The following is a 19,965-nucleotide window of genomic DNA, read 5'->3' on the forward strand; positions in this document are numbered from 1 at the left end:
ACCTGCCTCGACCACTTCCTCTGGCAGCTCGTTCCATATACTCACCACCTCTGTGTGAAAATGTTGCCCCTCGGGTCCCTTTTAAATCTTTCCCCTCTCATCCATAATCAATGCCCCCTAGTTTTGGACTCCCCTACCCTGGGGAAAAGACTGATACCTTCTGATACGCTCCCTGAAGTTAGCAAGTTCTGAAAATTTTCAACCAATTGGTCCACTATCTCTGCAGCCACCCTTTAAAATCCTTGAGTTCAAGCCATCAGGCCCAATGGTTTATCTGCCTTTCGTCCTGTGAGTTGCTCTGATACTTTATCCCTTGTGATTGGGATTTTATCAAGTTCCTCCTGTATTTGAAATTAGCCCATCTGTTACTTTAAGGATATCCACAGTGCCCTCCATGGTGAAGACTGATGCAAAAAACTGATTTCACATGTCTGCCATTCCTTTGTTTCCTGTTATTAATTCACGAGGAAGGTGGTTGTGGGGTTGGAGGTCTCAGTCGCAGGAGATCTCTGCATGAATTCCTCAGGGTAGTGTCCTAGGCCCAACCATCTTCAGCTGCTCCAACAATGACCTTCCTCTAATCACGAGGTAGGGATGTTCGCTGATGATTGCACAATGCTCCGCTCACTCATGACTCCTCAGGTTATGAAGCAGTCCACAGCCAAATGCAGCAAGACAATATCCAGGCCTGGACTGATAGGTGGCAAGTAGCATTCACTCCACACAAGTGCCAGGCAATGGCAATATTCAACAAGAGAAAATCTGGCTATCACCCGCTGTCGTTCAATGGTATTACCATCACTGAATCCCCCACTGTCTTGTAGCCATGTACAGAATGTGGCTACAAGAGCAGGTCAGAGGCTAGGAATCCTGTAGCAACTAGCTCACCTCCTGACTCCCCAAGCCTGTCTGCCATCTACAAGGCTCAAGTCGCGGGTGTGATGGAATTCTCCCCACTTGCCTGGATGAGTGCAGCTTCAACATCCCTCAAGAAGCTCGGCATCATACAGGACACAGCAGCCCACTAGACAGGCAACTGTTCACTCACTCCCCCACCGATGCACAGTGGCAGCAGTCTGTACCATCTACAGGATGCACTGCAGCAACTCACCAAGGCTCTGTAGACAGCACCTTCCAAACCCACCACCTCTACCAGCTAGAAGGACAAGGGCAGCAAAAGCCTGGGGGACACCACCACCGGGAAGTTGCCCCCAAGCCACACACCATCCTGACTTGGAAATATATCGCCGTTCCTTCACCGTCACTGGGTCAAAATCCTGGAACTCCCTCCTTATCAGCATTGGGGGTGCACCCCACACCTCAAGGACTGCAGCGGTTCAAGAAAGCAGTTCCCCACCACCTCCTTAAGAGCAACTAGGGATGGATGATTAAATGCTGGCTCAGCCTGTGAAGCCCAAATCACTTGAATGAATAGCAAAAAGCCTCATTCTCTAGAGGTCCCACACCAATCTTAGCCATTTCCTTCCTATTCATACATCCATGGAAACTCTTAGTCTCTGTTCTAATATTGCATGTGTTTTCTTTCAAAATCTATTTTCTCCCTTCGTATGAGTTTTTTAGTCTTTCACTGCTGGATCCCATAAACCTCCCAGTCCTCTGGCCTGCCACCAGCTCTTGCCAGTTTATATGTCCTACTGTTCAATTTAACGTTATCCTTGACCTCCTTTGTTAACCACAGATTGTGCCTCTTTCTCAAGGAATTCCTCTTACTAATTGTGGTAAATTCCTGCTAAGTGTTATAGACCAGCTCTTTGAATATCTGCTATTCTTCATCTACTGACCTGTCTCTTAGCTTATTTTCCCAATCCACCTTAGACAACTCCACCTTCATACCATTGTCATTGCCCTGATTTAAAGTTGAAGACAGTGGTTTTGGTCCTGTGGTGTTCACCCTCAAACTGCATCTTGAATTCTATCATATTGTTGTCACTACCTCCTAGAGGATCTTTGACCACGAAATCTCCTATTAATACTTCTGCATTACTCAGAACCGAATCTAAAATAGCCTGTTCCCAGGTAGGTTCTGTAACATATTGTTCTAAGAAGTAATCTCTGACACTCCACAAATTCTTCTTCTATGATACCCTTGCCAGTTTGGTTCATCCAATCCATATGTAGATTAAAATCTCCCATGACAACTGCAGTTCTCTTCAAACATGCCCTAGATATTTTCCCATTTATACCTACCAAGAGTTTAAATTTTGGGACCTGTGTCTTCTTTCCCGTGCTATTCATGATTTCAATCCAAACCAATTCTACATTACTATCCACTGCCTCTATATCACAACTCAAAACTGCTGCGATACTTTCCTTGATTAACAAGCCTACCCTACCTCATTTTGTTTTCTTTTGGAACATCGTATAACATGGCAAATGAAGGACCCATTCCTGGTCACCCTGCAACCGTGTCTCTGTAAAAGCTATTAGATCATATTCATAGGTTGCCAACTGTGCTGTCAACTCATCTATTTCATAGCAAATGCACGGTAGTGTAGCAGTTAGCGTAACGCTATTACAGTGCCAGAGACCCGGGTTCAATTCCCGCCGCTGTCTGTAAGCAGTTTGTACGTTCTCCCCATATCTGCGTGGGTTTCCTCCGGGTGCTCCGGTTTCCTCCCGCATTCCAAAGACGTACGGGTTAGGAAGTTGTGGACGTGCTGTGTTGGCGCGGAAGTGTGGCGACACTTGCGGGCTGCCCCCAGAGCACTCTACGCAAAAGATGCATTTCGCTGTGTGTTTTGATGTACATGCGACTAATTAAGATGTCTTAAATGCTACATGCATTCGAATCAAAACTAGTCCAGTTCAGAACAAAGCACCAAGTAGAAAGGGAAGTGGCAGTGGGAGAGTGGGCTCAGCCAATGGTTCTGGAGTTCTGATTGTTTAAATGAAAGAGCTTGTGCCTCATTCAAGACCAGATGTCGATCAAACAGCATAACAAATCAGGGGATCAAGAAGTGTAGAGGAAAGGTGGTGGCCAGCAATGGTGTGGAAGGGGTGTATTTCAAGTGTATGAGGATGTGGGATTAGAGTAGAATTGAGGGTGAAGGTTAAAAGCAGTGAAGTTGCCAACGTATTTGAAATGGCCTCCTACCCACTGACTCCCGCAAATCCCCTCAGACATGCTAATTGGTCTGTTAGAGTGGACAAAGCACTTGAACTGCCAAGACACAGAAGGCTATGGACTGAGTGCTGGTAAATGTATTAATAACATACTCTGGTATAAGTTATTATAGTTAGGTACTTGATGGTCAGCATGGACATGATGGGCCGAATGGCTCTGTGCTGTATGACTCTATGAGAGTGATAGTAACATGAATTTTCAACTTTACCCACGGGGCCACTGGTTTCTTGGAATTCCTTTATCTACAGTTACCAAAGTCATTGCCACCTTGAACATCTTTACCTCAGGAACCTTACAGAGTTCTGTTGGGAGACATTTCCAGGATCCTGCAAGCAACCACTTAACTTCTGCACAGGACTGGTGACTTGCTTGGCAGGCCAGACAACTATTGCCAAATTTGAGAAGATGCTGGTCAGAATGAGTGTGCTTGAGACACTGAACTGGTGTCCACGTGTGCAGGGCCTCAAAGTTTGAATGGATGTGGCACTTAAGATGTGTCCAGTGACACCAGTGAGGAGCCCAATCAATGAGGCCAAGGAGCAATGACGATAAAAGCCAGTTGACAGCCAAATGTGCCATTGAGCAGGTCATTGGCACGCTGAAGACACGTTTCAGGAGCTTGGTCTTACAGAGGTACACGAGTGGTTAAAGGAATAGAAAACATGAACCTACGATAATACCTTTTTTGTTAGTTCACCAGCCAAGTTCAAATGGGCTTAGACTGATGTGAGGAAATTCTTCTACAAAGAAAGATTATGAAAATAGTAACGTCTTGTATTTACATAGGACATTCAATGGAGCAAACTAACAAAAGAAGCTTCATGGGTGTGTCATCAGACAAAATCTGCAAAGGGAAACATTGTGGTGGGTGACCAATATCAAAATCAGAGATAGCTTTTTAGAGGAATCTCAAGAGAGAGTGACTCCAGAGTTTAGGGCTCAAGTTGCTAATTAGTGAATTGGAGCAGCAGAAGTAATGGCTATAACCATTATTCTTGAGCCCTAAACTCTGGAGTCACTCTCTCTTGAGATTCCTCTAAAAGAAATAACTTATAATGGAGAAGTTCCTTAGGAGTTTTCAGGGTGCATAGGTGTGATTCCACACATCAAGAACAACCTTGTGACGATTATAGCACCACTAGAATATATCAGAAGGGCAAAAACCCCTTTTTTTTCCTCACATCAAGCCTTAGAAGACTGAGAGGTGACCTTATAGAGGTGTATAAAATCATGAGGGGCATAGATAGGGTGGATGCACACAGTCTTTTTTCTCAGGCATGGAGGATCAAGAACTAGAGGACATAGGTTTAAGGTAAGAGGGGAAAGATTTAATGGGAACTTGAGGGGCAACATTTTCACACTGAGGGCGGTACGTATCAAACAACTGCCAGAGGAATTAGTTGAGGTCCAAAAGCAACATTTAAAAGATATTTGGATAGGTACATAAATAGGAAAGGTTTAGAGGGATATGGGCCAAACGCGGGCAAATGGGACCATTTCGGATGGGCATCTTGGTCGGCATGGACCAGTTGGGCCGAAGGGCCTGTCTCCGTGATATATGACTCTATGTGATATGACACCATTATCAGCTCTTAACATTATAATCTGCAAACTTTCCACAGTGGGAAGAACATGTGGCTGCCTGCTGCTAATTTGAGTCTAAAAATAAAGTAACATTAAATTTTGTGTATTTATTAGTAACCTTACAAAACCCCTCTCAGAATCCAAGGTTTGTGTATTGGAAAATTGGGAACCCTGGCAGTGACAATCCTATTAACCATCTGTTCAGCGTGAACATGTTTCCCTACATCACGCCCTGGTAAATAGCAAATGCCTGAGTGAGGTAAGTGGTGTGTAATGGCCTGTAAAGAAAAGAAAATTGACTGTGGATATCTGTTGAATACTGTCAGCCAGCAGAGAATAGCAAAGACTTTCATGCAGACAGCAAGGTGCATTGAAAAACCCCAGAGCTGGCACAATGAGTCCATCCACAGCTCAGCCCATCTGATTCACGCAGCCAAGTGAGATGGTGCTTGATGGTTAGTGCTGAAGTGCGTTTTAGAGGCACAGTCATAGCCATGTCATACTTCACCATCTACGGTATCAGAGTCAGTTGGACTGTGGTTCTGCTGCTGGGATATTTTGTGTATTTAATCCTGGGAGCTGCGGTCTTCCAGGTGTTGGAAAAGCAGGCAGAGGCTCACACTCGGAGTAACTTCAAACTGGCAAAGCTGAAGTTCCTTACAAACTACAGCTGTTTGGATGGGCAGGCACTGGAGAGGTTTGTACAGGTAAGCTGACGGGGGTTAGGGAGGGGTAAAACCCTGTTAACTTCATGAAGCAAGTCGGTAACTGAGTGATAATTGAAGGTGTTTAGAACAGGGAATCTGTATTAAGGAGGAAGCGGAAAAAATCCAATTGACTGTCAATTTGTGAGGGATATAAGCATTTCCAAAGTGCCGTACAGCTGGGTTTATTCTCTTGTTGAAAGGCTTATCAGTCAAAGAAGTTATGTCAGTGCAGGTATACACCAATGAGGTATAGACCATGAGGAAAATTCTGATCATTGGCAATGACTATACTTTTAAATAGCGCTGAGTTCTAGAGGTTTTCTATGTTAAAAGTCTAGTTATTTTAAAAATATCTTCCTGCCGAATTTTTCCAATACCTCAGTCAGGGCAAAGAATCATAACAATAATCCTTATACTGTTATAACTCAAAGTGTGATGAAGTTTGCAGTTCCCATAGCAGCATGATTAAATCCCAGGACATAGTTGTCAAATATCCATGAAGTTATGTGCTGATAACCGCAAGATGTGATTATTTTTACTTATTCTCTACTCTGGCAGCAGCGTTTAGTTGTCTGAATGCAGTTCTGTGGGCAATGAAACTGTTCCCCTGTTTGACCATGGGAGTGTGGACGGGGGGGAGTGGTGGTGGGTTGGTCGGGGGTGGGGAAGTAGGGCAGAATAATTTAAAACTCCAAATCCTTTTTTAACCCAACCTTCTTGTAAATGCTTGCTGTAGTAACTAAGGACAAGGATGCAGGCTAACTGTGCTAACCCATATCTCCAGGGTCACTGAACATACAACATAGAACAGGCTTTTTGACTCACAGTCTGTGCCGACCATGATGTCAGTTTAAACTGCACATCTTGCCTGCACATGGTCTACATCGCTCAGTTCCCTGCCTGCTCACGTACCTGTCTAAATGTCTCGTAAACGTTGCTGGAGACACTAAAGGCGGCAGATGCTGGAACCTGGAGCAACAAACGATCTGCTGGAGGAACTCAGCAGCTCGAGCAGCATCTGTGAAGGGAAAGGAATTGTCGATGTTTTGGGCCAAAACCCTACATTCAGGACCCGAAACATTGACAATGCCTCCAACCCCCCCCCCCATCCCCCACCCCCCAACAGATGCTGTTCAACCCATTGAGTTCCTCCAGCAGATTATTGGTTGCTCTTAAATGTTGCTATTGTGTATCTACTTCCACCATTTCCTCCGGCAGCGTATTCCAGGCACACACCACTCTCTGTGTCAAAAACTTGCCTCGCAAATCTCCTTTAAACTTTTCCCCTCTCAGCCTTAAAAAATTCCCCCTTTCACCTTAAAACTGTGACAATTTTCCTTACTGCCTCCTGGCCTATGCTTAGAAGGATAGGGATTGAGTCTTGACTCTTCCCGATCCTTACTGAAAGGCCTGGATAGAGTGGACGTGGAGAGGATGTTTCCAGTAGTGGGAGAGTCTCGGATCCGAGGGCACAGCCTCGGAATAAAGGGACATCCCTTTAGAACTGAAATGAGGAGGAATATCTTCAGCTAGAGGGTGGTGAATCTGTGGAATTTGTCTTTGGGTATATTTAAGGCAGAGATTGATATGTTCTTGATTGGTAAGGGGGTCAGGGGTTACCGGGAGAATGTGGGAGAATGGGGTTGAGAAAAAAAACCCAGCCATGACTGAATGGTGGAGCAGACTCGATGGGCCGAATGGATAAAAAATTGGTTTATTATTGTCACATGTACCAAGGTACAATGAAATACTTGTCTTGCATGCCGTCCACACAGATCATTTCATTACAACATTGGATTGAGGTAGTACAAGGGAAAATAATAACAGAATGCAGAATAAGGTGTTACAGTTACAGAGAAAGTACAGAGAATGCAAGTAGACAATAAGGTGCAAGGTCATGATGAGGTGGATTGTGAGGTCAAGAATCCATCTTATTGGTACTGGGGGACTGTTTCAATAGTCTTATAACGGTGGAATAGAAGCTGTCCTTGAGCCCGGTGGTATGTACTTTCAGGCTTTTGTATCTTCTGCCAGATGGGAGGGAAGAGAAGAGAGAATGTCTGGGGTGGGAGGGGTCTTTGATTATGTTGGCTGCTTTACCAAGACAGCGAGAAGTGTAGACAGAAGGGAGGCTGGTTTCCATGATGTGCTGGGCTGTGTCCACAACTCTCTGCAGTTTCTTGCGGTCCCGGGCAGAGCAGTTGCCACACCAAGCTGTGATGCATCTGGTAGCTTGTACAGGATGCCTTCTATGGTGCATTGATAAAAATTGGTGAGGGTCAAAGCGGACATGCCAAATTTCTTTAGCCTCCTGAGGAAGTTGAGGCGCTGGTGCACTTTCTTGACCGCAGCATTGACATGGTTGGACCAGGACAGGCTATTGGTGATGTTCATGCCGAAGAACCTGAAGCTCTCAACCTTCTCGACCTCAGCACCGTTGACCTAATTCTGTTCCTACATCTAATGGTTACCACACGGCAAAATGCACACAGCAGCTGAGCTGTTAAGATCACCTTTGGCAAGTTTTTATTGATCAGCTGCAAACATTGTCAGCAAGCAGACAAAACCATTTTGAAGTATGTCCTATTTCATGCACTCACTGAACACCCAGCCCAAGTATCCCTTAAAGCAAACAGCAGATATCAGACATTGACTGAGGTAAACTCTTTTGTACACAAACACTAATCCTCTGTAAACATGCAAGGCTGTAAGGTGGGGTGCAATCTAATAGTGTCAGCAAAATTCCCTTTGTTTTGCTCTCATTTGCATCGCTGCTGAATGATTCAAAAGCTCCCTGTTCACAGAGGCGTGAAATGTTTCCCAGTTCTATTACAGCCGCTATATTTATTTTACCACACACTGTCAAGTTGGGGAGTGGAATGAAATGCAACTTTTTTATTCATTTAAAAACCAAGGAATTGGTTATCACATGTAAATTAAAACAGGCTAGCCTAATGAATGGAAATCAAAAAAACTGCAAATGCTGGAAATTTGAAACAAAAATAGAAAATCAATTGGATTGAATTGGTTTATTATTGTCACATGTATCAAGATACAGTAAAGAGCTTCGTTTGCGTGTCATCCAGACATATCATGCCATACACAAATACATCAAAGTAGTAAAAATGAAAACAGAACGCAGAATATAGTGTTACAGTTACAGAGAAAGTGGAGTGCAGGTAGACAAATAAAGTGCAAGGGCCACAACGAGGTAGATTGGGAGATTAAGAGTTGGGGAGTTCATGTTTTAGCATATGAAAGGTCCGTTCAAGAGTCTGATAACAGCGGGATAGAAGCTGTAGCAATGAACAATCTGCTGGAGGAACTCAGCGGATCATAGAATCATAGAAAGTACAGCACAATACAGGCCCTTCGGCCCACAGTGTTGTGCTGACCTTTAAATCTCGCCTAAAAACTATCTAAACCCTTCCTCCCACATATCCCTCTATTTGGTCAAGCAGCATTTGTGGAAGGAAAGGAATCGTCGATGTTTCGGGTCGAAACCATGCATCAGGACTGGGTTGAAGCTGTCCTTGAATCTGGTAAACGCTCAGTAGGTCAGGCAACATCTGACGAAGGGTCTTCAATCTGAAATGTTAACTGTGTTTCTTGTTTTATAGTGGATTTAAAATGGGATTGATCCATCCATTACACTATAAGCTGACTAAATTTAGCACTGCAAGTAGAGAAGATGTTTACAACCTGGGAAATTCTGGGAGAATCACTGGCCAGCAACAATGCAGAAGTCAGTGCATCGCTGACTTCTATGCGTTGCAGTACAGGATGCAACAGAGGTCAGGTGGTGACATATCTGACCTCCCCTTCTGCCACTGGACTCACAATGATCACACCAAGACAAGGGACCAGGTACACTTAGAATGGCTGGCATACAGTGTGGCCCCAATCATTTAAATGGGACCTCCATTAAAAAAGTAAGTGAAGTGAAGTGGATTGTTATTTTAAGCGAATATTAATGATAATAACGCAGAACAGCACGAAACAGGCTCTTCAGCCCCTAATGTCTGTGCTGAACATGATGCTCAATTAAACTAAATCCCTCTGCCTGCACGTGATCCATATCCCTCCATTCCCTGCCTATTCATTTGTCTATCTAAAAGCCTCTTGAACTCCACCATCGTATCTCCTTCCAGCCCATTCCAGACACCCACCACTGTGTAAAAAAATTTGTCTGCGCACATCTTTTAAACTGCCCCCCCCCCCTCAGCTTCAATGCATGTCATCTAGTATTTGACACTCCTGCCCTGGGAAAAAGATTCTGACTGTCTACGAGTTTTGCTAATTTATGTGCTAATATGGTTTTATATAAATTAATTATTTTAACTTTTTACTTTGAAGTTTTTCATACTTTTTTTTAGCTTTAAAATACTAGCCTCAGATTAAACTACATCATTTTTAAACCCAATGTAAAATTCCACTGTATTTTGGTCACTCTTCCCTAAAGACCTCTTTACAATAAGATTACCAATTAACCTTTTCTCATTGCATCAAAAAAATCTAAAATAGTCATTTCCCTTGCTGGTTCTTCAAGACATGGATAAAGAAACCCATCTCATTTGCATTCCTTGTACTGTAGTACTTTAACTTGATGGGTCCAGTGTATATGCAGACTGGCATGGTGGTGATCAGTTAGTGCTGCTGCTTCACAGCTCCAAGGTTGCGGGTTCCATCCTGACCTTGGGTGCTGTCTCTGTGGAGTTTGAATGTTCCCTCCATGGTGGGAAACTCGGATGAAGGGCAAAGCTTTAAGGTGAGAGAGGAAAGTTTAAAGGAGCTTTACGAGGCAAGTTTTCTTCACACATAAGTGGTAGGTGCCTGGAACATGCTGCCAGGGGAAGTGGTGGAAGCAGATATAATAGGGACATTTAAGAGGCAGTTAGACACATAAACTGGCAGGGAATTGAGAGATGTAGACCACGTGCAGTTTAAATTGGCATCATGGTCAGCTGAAGGGCCTTTTCCTGTGTTGTACTGCTCTATGTTCTAAGTTCTTTTACCATCATAAGAAACAAAAACTGCCTGCAATACTCAGCACATCAGGCAGCGCCTTTATGGAAGGAAACATAGTTGACATTTCTGGTCAAAGAACCTTCAGCAGAATCAGGAGAATTTTGAAAGCAGTCTTGTTTCAAGATAAGTTGATTAGTTAACGGCACAAGTTATTCCCACTGTGGAAAAAGCAGGATCACCAAAGCTGGGTTCTCGACGTCCAACAATATTCAAGGGAGGTGCTGTGTAATTATTAATAGGGGAGGAGATTGGTGCAGTGGTGAGAAGCAATCTTGGCTCAGCAGATCGTGATGTAGAACTAGAATCAGTTTGGTGCATGTTAAGAAACACTGTCCACTGTTACGTATTTACCTGATTAGCAGAAGGCAGAAAACATTGGTAGGAGTTAGGGCACCGAATAGTAGTTGTAATATTGGGCATGACATAACTTGGGAGATTAAAAGTATATTGCCTTCTGTCTGAAAACCATTTCTCAGTCTGTGTCAGTTTTGCCCCCAATTCTGTTTGCTCTAACCATTTGACCAAAGGCATGAAGCCTATAAAAAGTAATATAGTATAGCAACACTATCACCACTTTGATCAATTTGCACTAAAATGGACTTTGTTTTGTTCTAATTATGTTCTTTCTTGTAAAAATTGTGCATTATTTATGTTTTTTCTTGTGAGTGCTGCTTATCTGATGCTATGTGCCTGTGATGCTGCTGCAAGGAAGATTTTCATTGCACCTGTGTACACATGTACCTGTGCACATGACAATAAACTCAGGATCAAAATCAGATTTATTATCACTGACATATGCCATGAAATGTGTTGTTTTGTGGCAGCAGTACAGTGCTAGACATAAAAATTACTGTAAATTACCAAAAAAGAAAGCGCAAAGGAGGAATAATGAGGTAGACCATGGGTTCATGGACTGTTCAGAAACCTGATGGCGGGGGGGGGGAAGAAGCTGTTCCTAAAAAGTTGAGTGTAGGTCTTCAGGCTCCTGTACCTCCTCCCTGATGGTAGCAATGAGAAGAAGGCATGTCCCGGATGGTGAGGGTTCTTAGTGATGAATGCCACCTTCTTAAGGCACCGCCTCTTGAAGATGTTCTCGATGCTGGGGAGAGTTCTGTCCAGAATGGAGCCATGATGGAACTTGACTTTGACTTTAAATCAGTACAGATTTATGAAAGGAAAATCTGATCTACTAGAATTGATTGAGGATGTGACCAGTAGAATAGATAAGGGGGAACTGGTTGTGTGGTTTATTTGGATTTTCAGAGAGCTTTTTATAGGCTCTCATGCCTTTGGTCAAATGGTTAGAGCAAACAGAATTGGGGGCAAAACTGACACAGACTGAGAAATGGTTTTCAGACAGAAAGCAAAGAGGATAAATGGATCCTTCTCAGGTTGGCAGCTGTGATTATGTGGGTTACCATAGGGGTTGTTGTTTGGGCCCCAGCTATTAACAATCTACATTAACAACTTGTCTGAGAGAACTAAAGGTCAAATTTCCAAATCTGCGGATGATAGAAAACCAGGTGACATTGTGAGTCAGGGACGAAGATGTAAATCTTCCAGGGGCTATAGACCAGCTGAGTGGAGTGGACAAGAAGGAATATAATGTGGAAAACTGTGAAGTTATCCACATTGTGCGCAAAACAGAAATGCAGATTGGTTTTCAAGTGGTGAGAGATTGAGTCATATTGATGTTGAAAAACTTGCTTGATTTTTTTGAGGAAGTGACGAAGGTGGTTGATGAGGCTAAGACAGTACAAGAGCCTGAAAGCACGTACCACCTGGCTCAAGGACAGCTTCTAACCCACTGTTATAATACTATTAAACAGACCTCTTGTATGATAAGATGGACTCTTGACCTCACAATCTACTTCGTCATGGCCTTGCACCTTGCACTGCACTCTGTAACTAACACTTCATTCTGCATTCTGTTATTGTTTTCCCTTGTACTACCTCAATATACTGATGTGATGAAATGATCTGTATGGATGGCATGCAAAACAAAGTTTTTCACTGTACCTTGGTACATGTGACAGTAATACCAATTTCCCAATTTAGTAAGGCATTTGAAAAGGTCCCTCATGGTAAGCTGATCCAGAAGATTAAGATGCATGGGATCCATGGTGACTTGGTAGTTTGGACTCAGAATTGGCTTGCCCGTTAAAGACAGAGAGTGGGGGTGGAAGGCTGTTATTCTGGCTGGAGGTCCCTGACCAGTGGTGTTCCGCGGGGATTGGTGCTGGGACCTCTGTTGTTTGTGGTATATGTAGAAATGACTTAGATGAAAATGTGGATGGGTGGGTTAGTAAGCTTGTAAATGACACAGGGATTGGTAGAGCTGTGGACAGTGTGGAGAGCTGTCAAAGGATAAAACAAAATATACTGTAGATCAGTTCCAGATATGGATGGAGAAATGGTAGATGAGGCTCAATCCAAGCAGGTGTGAGGTTAGGGCACATGAGGAGTATTGTGTGCAATTCTGGTCACCCCATTACAGGAAGGATGTGGAGGCTTTGGAAAGGGTGTAGAAGAGATTTATCAGGATGCTGCCTGGATTACAGGGTATGAGCTATAAGGAGAGGTTGGACAAACTTGGGTTGTTTTCTCTGGAGCGTTGGAGGCTGAGGGGAGACCTGATACAAGTTTATAAGATTATGAGAGGCATAGATAGGGGGGGAGGGGATAGTAAGAACCTTTTTCTCAGGGTCAAGTACTAGAGGACGTGGATTTAAGGTGAGAGTGGGAAAGTTTAAAGGAGATGTACGCAGAGATTGGTGGGTGCCTAGAATGGGCTGCCAGGGAAAGTGGTGGAAGCAGATACTAGGCTGATAGACACATAAATATGCAGGAATGAGGGATATGGATCATGTGCAGGCAGAAGTTTAATTTGGCATCGTGTCCGGTACAGACATGGTGGGCCGAAGGGCCTGTTCCTGTGCTGTACTGTTCTATGTTCTATGTACCTAGATACCCTTGTATGCAAGTCACTGAAAGCCAAGATGAAGGTGCAGCAAGAGATTAAGAAAGCAACTAGTAGGTTGACTTTATTACAGGAAGATTTGAATACTGGAGTAAAGGTCCTGCTGCAATTATACAGGGCTTTGGTGATACCACACCTGGAGTATTGTGTACTAGCCATGGAAAGAGTATAGCAAAAACTTATAGACTGGTTCCAGAACTGATGAGTTTGATATGAGAAAAGATTGAGCAGACTGGGGCTGTATCCTCCAGAGTTTAGGAGAAGAGATCTCATTGAAACTCACCTATTTCTTACACAGCTCAACAGGCTGTGTGCAGGAAGAATGCTTCCCCTGGCTGAAGAGTCCAGCTAGAGCCAGGGGTGAGAGTCTCAGAATAGCCAGTAGGCCAATGAGGACTGATTTCTTCACAGGGAGGGTGAATCATTGGAATTCTCTGCACTGGAGAGCTGTGGAGGCTCGGTCACTGAGATCATTTGAAACAAAGATCAATAGATTTCTGGATATTTAGGGAATCGAAGGATATGGGGATAGCACTGGAAAATGGCATTGATGTAGAATCAACCCTGATCTTAATGAGTGGATGAGGAGGCTTGGGTCAACTGGCTATTACTGCTCCTATTTCTTATGTTCTGTAGTATTTTAAGTTGCAAAGAAGAAGTAGAGGAGAGAACGCAAAGGAAATGTCTGCAATAGGGCAGGGACTGAGAGAAGATGGATGATGCACACTGACAAAGAGCGATGAAGGCTTGTTAGTAGCAGCTAATCTGTCTGGAAGAGATGCAGATAGTGGGAGGTGACTGAGAACGAAAGAGAGAGCAGGAACTGTGAGATAGCGTACACGACGGTTGCTGAAACCACAGAGAATGCTGGAAAGGCTCAGCAGGGCCAGCAGCTTCCGTGGAGAGGGAAAGACTGAGTTAGCATCACATTTCTTCAGGACTGGCCAGTGATTAAAAAATGTGAAACAAGACAGAAGAAGATGGAAATACGCTGGGTTGGCAGCATCAGCCTGTAACCCTAATAACTGGTTACCTCCTCGCCTCCTCCTACTGAACCCATATACACACCCTCCCTCCTTTACTTGGTTCCTCTCTTCACCTTCCTTTCTTACTGGATTCCATCATCTCCAGAGGACAGTAGGTTTAAGATCGGAGGTGAGACATCTAAAAGGGACATCAACGGCAGCTTCTCCGCACAAAGAGTGGTGCTGATTTGGAAGGAGCTGCCAGAAATAGTGGTTGAGGTGGGCACATTAGAACATTTAAAAGCCATCCAGATAATGACATGGATAGGCAAGGTTTAGAGGGCTATGGGCCAAACGCAGGCAGATGGGACGAGCTCACTGTACAACACAGTGGGCATGGATGAGTTGGGCCGAAGGGCCTGTTTCCATGCTGTATGACTCAATGACTTTGTTGTCTCTCCCAGTCACTATTTCCACCCCTCCATCCCTCACCTGGCTCCATCTGCCAATCAACCCCTCCTCACCTGGATCCACCTATCGCTTGCCAGCTCTTGATCCACCCCTCCTCCTCACCTCTTTATACTGGCCACCTCCCCTCAACTCTTTCAGTCCTGATGAAGGGTCCCGACCCAAAATGTCAACTGTCCATTTCCCTCCACAGATACTGCCTGACCCGCTGATTTCCTCCAGCAGTTTGTCTTTTGCTCCAGATTCCAGTATCTACAGTCTCCTGTGTTTCTCATAATTTTCCATCACACTCCCACTTGGAACTCTCTCTCTCTTTAGCCTCTAACGAAGCCCAAAATACTGAAACAAAATCTAACTTTATATGTACAACACTCTAAATTGAATTCAATTGTTTCAGATAACCAGCCAGTCCAGTTCCTGTCAGAATTGGAAACTTCTGATGAAAACGAATGCTGGGGGTGCATGCCAAGTTGGGCGGGGTCTGTAGGGAGGGGGCATTAATGGCATTTCATGGTGTAATGGGATGGGGAGGAGGTGATGAAGTGTGTAGTTGACGTCAGATACAGGTTCTGTTTCTCTCTCCATAGATGCAATCGGACCTGCATTTTCTGTGCTTTGTGTTAGATTTATTTAAAGCATTGTAGCTCTATTGAGTTCTGGCCAGTTCTGACGTAAGGTCATCAACTGGTAAAACTAACTCAGTTTTTTTTTCTCTGGTGCTGCATGACCTCAGGTAGACAGGTATCACAGGGAGACGGGGTGGTGAAGAAGGGTTTTGGCTCGCTGGCCTTCATCAGTCAGTGCAGTGAGTGCAGAAGTTGGGATGTTATGTTGCAGTTGTACAAGACGTTTGTGAGCCAGACAGCATCCGTGCCTGGCCTGCTGAGTCCCTCCAGCATCATCGTGTTTTTCATCGAGATTCCAGCATCTGCACTCCTTTATTTCTCTCAGATGTTGGTGAGGCTGCATTTGGAATATTGTGTTCAGTTTTGGTCACCCTGGGAAAGACGTTATTAAACCAGAAAGAGTGCAAGAAATATTTACAAAGATGTTGCCCAGACTGAGTTATAGGGAGTGGTTAGACAGGCTGGGACTTTTTTTTTCTTGGAGCAAAGGAGACTGAGGGGTAATCTTATAAAGGTGTATACAATCATGAGGGGCATAGATAGGGTGAATGCACTCAAGTCTTTTTCCCAGGGTTGGGGAATCAAGAACTCAAGGGCAAAAGTTTAAGATGAGAGGGGAAAGATTTAATAGGAACTTGAGGGGCAACTCTTTTTACGCAGAGGGTGGTACACATGTGGAATGAGCTGCCAGAGGAAGTGGTTGAGGCAGGTAACATTTAAAAGGCACTTGGACAGGTACATGGATAGGAAAGGTTTAGAGGGATATAGGTCAAATGTGAACATATAGGACTAGCTTTGATGGGCACCTTGTTCAGCAAGGATCAGTTGGGCTAAAGGGCATGTTTCTGTGCTGTATGACTCTATGATTTGTTTCATATTTCCAGAATTCCCTTTTATTTCAGATTTCCACTAATTGCTGTGTACTCTTTGCTGTGTTCCAGCATTGGTCGTTTTCTTGTTTCCTCTCTCTTCCTATCTCAGTCCACTCCCTTTATGTACACCTTCTCCAGACAGATTAGCATTTAGGATGGCACAGTGGCACAGCTGGTAAAGCTGCTGACTCTGAGCACCAGCGACCCGGGTTCGATCCCGACCTCCGGTGACGTCTGAGTGGAGTTTGCACGTTCTCCCCGTGACCATACCGGGCTTCCTCCGGGCGCTCCGGTTTGCAGCCACATTCCAAAGACGTGCAGGTTGGTGCGTTAATTGGTCCACTGTGACTTGCCGCTTGCTTATGGGTGAGTGGTGGAGTCTGGGGGGAGTTAGTCTGAATGTGGGGAGAGTAGAAAAAGGGAACGAGCTGCCAGAGGAAGTGGCTGAGGCAGGTACAATAACAACTCTTAAGGACCACTTGGAGAGGTACATGGATTGGAGAGGTTCAGAATGTTACAGGCCAGACTTTGGCATATGGGACTAGCTTGGATGGGGCGTCTTGGTCGGCATGGACCAGTTGGGCTGAAGGGCCTGTTTCTGTGCTGTATGACTCTATGATCAATGCAGGATTAGTGTAAGTGGATAGTTAATATTTGATGTGGGCTGAAGGGTCTGTTTCCATCCTCAATGACTCTGTAACGCTATGATGAACTAGCCTTCTCCTCTCTCGTTAGGCTGACACTAACCCACCAATCTCTGTCATCCATTTACTCTTGGTCTCCACCATACTGCAAGTATTCCTCTTGTTCCCTCCACCGCCTCCCTTTTTCGCAAAGACTAGTTCTGATGAAAGTTCACTGACCTGAAACAGTGGCTCTGTTTCTCTCTTTATGGATGCTGCTTGACCCGCTGAGTCTTCCCAGCATTGTTTTTATTTAAGACTTCCAGTGTCTGCAGTTTTTTTGGTTTTTGAGAAGAAAAACTTACCACCATTAGTAGAGCACCTCTACTTCCTCAGGAAGCTAAAGAAATTCGGCATGTCCCCATTGACCTTCACTAATTTTTATAGATGCACAATAGAATGCATCCTATCTGGCTTGGTGTGGCAACTGCTCTGCCCAAGACCACAAGAGACTGCAGAGAGTTGTGGACACAGCTCAGCACATCATGTAAACCAGCCTCCCCTCCAAGGACTCTGTCCACACTTCTTGCTGCCTCGGTAAAGCAGCCAACATAATCAATGTCCCCACCCACCCTGGACATTCTGACTTCTCCCCCCTCCCATTGGGCAGAAGATACGAAAGTCTGAAAGCACGTACCACCAGGCTCAAGGACACCTTCTATCCCGCTGTTATAAGACTATTGAACAGTCCCCTAGTACGACAAGATGGACTCTTGACCTCACAATCTACTTCGTTGTGGCCTTGCACCTTATTGTCTGCCCGCACTGCACTTCCTCTGTAACTGTAACACTTTATTCCATATTCTGTTATTGCTTTTCCCTTGTACTACCTCAATGCGCTGATGTGATGAAATGATCTGTATGGATGGCATGCAAAATAAAGATTTTCACTGTACCTCAGTACATGTGACAATTACAATAAACCAAACCAACCAAAACAAACCATCAATAACTGTTGGAACTTTCTTTGTACTTTACAGTCAATTAATTACCTCTGAAGTGTACTTACCATTTTAGTGCAGGAAACAAGGCCACCATTATTCCAGATCCTGTTGAAATTGTCTCAGGTGTTGACAAAGAGATGTTCTTGAGGAGAGTTGGAGTCGCAGCATTGAAGAATGGCACTTCCAATAGTGCAGCACGTCCTCTACATGTAGTAATGGAGTAATGGCAGGAAGTACCAGGAGATGGCAGCACATACCTTTAAATAAAGTTAAATCTAGCTGCTCTAATGCACACAATAATAAATTCAAAGCAAAAAAAACGAGCGGCTGGAGGAACTCAGCAGGTCAGGCAGCATCTGTGGAGGGAAATGAACAGTCGAGTCCCTTCATCATGACCCTTTCCTTCACTAGCTCGTTTGTTGCTCCAGATTCCGGCATCTGCAGTCTCTTGTGTCCCCAGTCATGAATTCAATTCCATGCGTTGGTATCAAGTACAGAATGACAGCAAAATACCGGGGATGATTAAACCAAGATACAGCACCAGAACTGGGAGAGTTACAGAACACTTAGGGCCACTTAGACTTCACCACTTAAATCACAGTTAGCGGACAAGAGCAGAAAGTAATTACGAGGGCAAATTACTTATTGGCCTCATTGCAAAGGAGGTTGGAGTTTAGAAATAGGGAATTTTTATTACAATTGGACAGGGTGTTGGTGAGGCCTCACCTGGAGTTCTGTGCACACTCTGCTGACCTAAGAAAGGAAATAGTAGCATTTGGAGGCAGTATAAAGGAGATTCACCAGGCAAACTCCTGGGATGAGAGGATTGTCCTACCAAGAGAGGGTTGACAGGTTTGGAGCTGTGAAGAATGAAGGGTGATCTCATTGAAACATATATGATCCTGAGGTGGCTGGACAGGAGAGATGTTGAGATGTTTTCACTCGTAGGAGAGTCTCAAACAAGGGCTGGTCATTTAAATCTGAACGATGTAGACATTTCTTCTCACAGAGAGTGGCGTATCTCTGGACTTCTCTGCCCCACAGAGGCTGGATCATTAGAAGTATTTAAAGAGGAGGTAGATAAGTTTTTGAAAGATCAGGGGATGGAGGGGATGGAGTGGATTGAGGATGATGGGGAACTGGCACAGAAGAGGAGGTGAGGTCGGGGGTAGATCAGCCATGGTCACATTGAACGTTGGGGCAGGCTTCAGGGGCTGGGTGCCCCAGTCCTGCTCTTACTTTCTTCAGTTAAGAACACAGAACAGTACAGCATAAGACAGGCTCTTCGGCCCATCATGTCTGTTCCGAGCATGGTGCCAATTTGAAGTAATCCCACCTACCTGCACGCCATCCATAACCCTCAATTCCCTGCCTGTTCATGTGTCTGTCTAAATGCCCCTTAAGTGTTGTTTTCAAATCTGCCTTCAGCACCACCCCTGGCAACCTGTTCCAGGCACCCACCACTCTCTGTGTAAAAAACCTGCCTCGCACATCTCCTTTAAACATCCCCCCTCTCAACTTAAACCTATGCCCTCTGGTATTTGACATTTCCACCCTGGAAAAAGATTCTGACTGTCTGAACTATCTATGCCTCTCATAATTTTATATCATTCTATCAGGTCTCCCCTCAGCCTCTGACGCTCCAGAGAAAACAATCCAAGTTTGTCCAACCTCTCCTTACATCGAATACACTCCAATCCAGGCAACATCCTGGTAAGTTGGGCACAGTAGTGTAGTGGTTAGTGTAACGCTTTGCAGCGCCAGCGACCTGGGTTCAATTCCGGCCACTGTCTGTAAGGAGTTTGTGTGTTCTCCCCGTGTCTGCGCGGGTTACCTCCGGGTGCTCCGGTTTCCTCCCACACTCCAAAGACGTCCGGGTTAGGAAGTTGTGGGCGTGCTGTGTTGGCGCCGGAAGCATGACGACACTTGCGGGCTGCCCCCAGAACACTCTACGCAAAAGATG

General features: G+C 44.6%; 1 protein-coding gene across 1 annotated transcript in view; it reads left to right on the forward strand.

Annotated features, from left to right (window-relative positions):
• Window positions 1-5,223: 5,223 nt before the first annotated feature.
• Window positions 5,224-19,965, forward strand: part of kcnk17 (potassium channel, subfamily K, member 17) — a 33,743-nt gene continuing 19,001 nt past the window's right edge. The window contains exon 1 of the mRNA XM_052025452.1: window positions 5,224-5,436. Within this exon, the coding sequence (XP_051881412.1) occupies window positions 5,224-5,436 (213 nt within the window). The remainder of the gene's footprint in view (window positions 5,437-19,965) is intronic.

The sequence above is a fragment of the Pristis pectinata genome, chromosome 10, assembly GCF_009764475.1.
Source record: "Pristis pectinata isolate sPriPec2 chromosome 10, sPriPec2.1.pri, whole genome shotgun sequence".
Lineage (NCBI taxonomy): Eukaryota > Metazoa > Chordata > Chondrichthyes > Rhinopristiformes > Pristidae > Pristis > Pristis pectinata.